Source organism: Myotis brandtii, unplaced genomic scaffold (genome assembly GCF_000412655.1).
Source record: "Myotis brandtii unplaced genomic scaffold, ASM41265v1 scaffold77, whole genome shotgun sequence".
Classification (NCBI taxonomy): Eukaryota; Metazoa; Chordata; class Mammalia; order Chiroptera; family Vespertilionidae; genus Myotis; species Myotis brandtii.
Genome location: NW_005371082.1, coordinates 1,595,643 through 1,597,623, shown reverse-complemented (window position 1 = coordinate 1,597,623; position 1,981 = coordinate 1,595,643). Strand labels below are relative to the sequence as shown.

The following is a 1,981-nucleotide window of genomic DNA, read 5'->3' as shown; positions in this document are numbered from 1 at the left end:
TAAAAATATATTTTAAAAATATATATGTAATTCTTGGTTGAGGAAAATATGAATAAAGGTAATGACTTACCAAATAGTTATGTACCTGTGTCCAAAAATACTCAACTGGAGGATAGAAAATAATCTCTGCTTTATTTATTACTTTTTTTATTTTTGTTAATCCTCACCTGAGGATATTTTTCCATTGATTTTTAGAGAGAGTGGAAGGGAGGGGAAGAGACACAGAAATATCAATGTGAGAGAGACACATCGATTGGTTAACGCCTGCATGCACTCAAAGGGGGCCAGGGGTAGAGCTTGCAACAGAGATATGTGACCTTAACCAGAACAGAAGCTAAGACCCTTCAGTCGGCAGTCAGATGCTCTATCCACTGAGCCCAAAGATTAGCGCTAATCTTTGTTTTTCTATGTGCAAATTTCCTTAAGCAGGTGAGAGATTAACTGGAAAATGGGAGGATCAACATTGCATACTTGGATAGCAAATTTTTAAAATAAAATCATGGACTCTGAAATTTCTAGTTGTGTCCTTTAAATATACTTCAATAGTATAGGAATAATTATTTAACTTAGAGAGTAATGATTAATGGTTCACAGAGGAATTAAAAAAGGACATGATTAAGTAAAGTTAGTTTATTTTACCTGCAGCTCCTGCAATATAAACTAAACGTAAATGCTGATAGTGAGACATATAAAGAATTATTACTGGTAAATGTCAGAACATCATGCCTTCCAATCCATCTTCCATGAACTTCTTATAAAGTGCCATAAATTTGGCCACAAATGCTTCCAAGTGATAAATGGCTTTACTACCCAGCTGCAGGCGATGTTCATAGTAAGCTGCCATCTGGGCCACTTCTCCTTTCAGTTGTCCATCACAATTATGTAAAAGTTCTGAGAGAAGGCCCTAAAGAAAGATAACTAGTAATTAAAAAATTATTTAAAAAGGATATCAGCCAAACAAGGTTTATTTCTCATTCAAAACAGAAGTAAATCTTAAGTTAAATATGTTCAGAACTACATGATGCATTATTCTTCAAGTCTCAAACACTTAATGAAAACATGCTTCAAGTGAAACATGTTCTTTTCTTATGTGTGAAATCCTGAATTTTTTTATATGGACTGACAGTCTTCAACCAAAAGCAAAAAAAAAAAAAAAGTGTACTTTTCTATAATGTAAAAATGTGGCAATTATTTAGCATAATTCAATACTTAAATGTACTAGGATGCAAAGATATAAGTACAAACATGCTTATTACAACATTAATCATAATAATCTATATGGCAACCTAAAGTTCCACCAATACAGATCACATTTAAAAAAATACAACTATAATATACAATGGAATCCCATTCATACATTAAAAACAGTAAGGTAGCCCAGCCATCATGGCTCAGTGGTTGAGAGTTGACCTATGATCCAGGAAATCACTGTTTGATTCCTGGTCAGGGCACATGCCCGGGTTGCGGGCTCAATCCCCAGTGTGGGCCATGCAGGTAGCAGCTGGTCAATGATTCTCTCATTATTGATGTTTCTATCACTCCCTCTCCCTTCCTCTCAGAAATCAATAATAAAAACATATTTTAAAAAAAGAGAGTAAGGTAAATATGGACTGTCATGAACCAACACCCATGTTACAATGTTGAATGAGAAACAGTGCAGAAGAGTGTCAAGGTTTGTGATACTACACACACACACACACACACACACACACTACGGGCTTACAGACAGTCCTCGGGTTACGTCAGACTCAACATATGTCGTTTCATGGTTACGTCACCATCTTCCAATTATTTATAAAAAAAGTTCCGTCATTTCGACATATGTACATACCAGTGGCCTGGTGCACGAAATTTGTGCACGGTGGAGGGTGTGTTCCTCAGCCTGGCCTGCACCCTCACCAATTTGGGACCCCTCGAAGGATGTCCTACTGCCAATTTACAGGGATCGGGCCTAAACCAGCAGTCGGACATCCCTCTCGCA

General features: G+C 36.7%; 1 protein-coding gene across 1 annotated transcript in view; it reads right to left on the bottom strand.

Moving 5' to 3' along the window:
- Positions 1–615: 615 nt before the first annotated feature.
- Positions 616–1,981, bottom strand: part of RFC3 (replication factor C (activator 1) 3, 38kDa) — a 38,314-nt gene continuing 36,948 nt past the window's right edge. Inside the window, exon 10 of the mRNA XM_014530728.1 lies at positions 616–904. Coding sequence (XP_014386214.1) covers positions 713–904 — 192 coding nt within the window. The 3' untranslated portion in view covers positions 616–712. The remainder of the gene's footprint in view (positions 905–1,981) is intronic.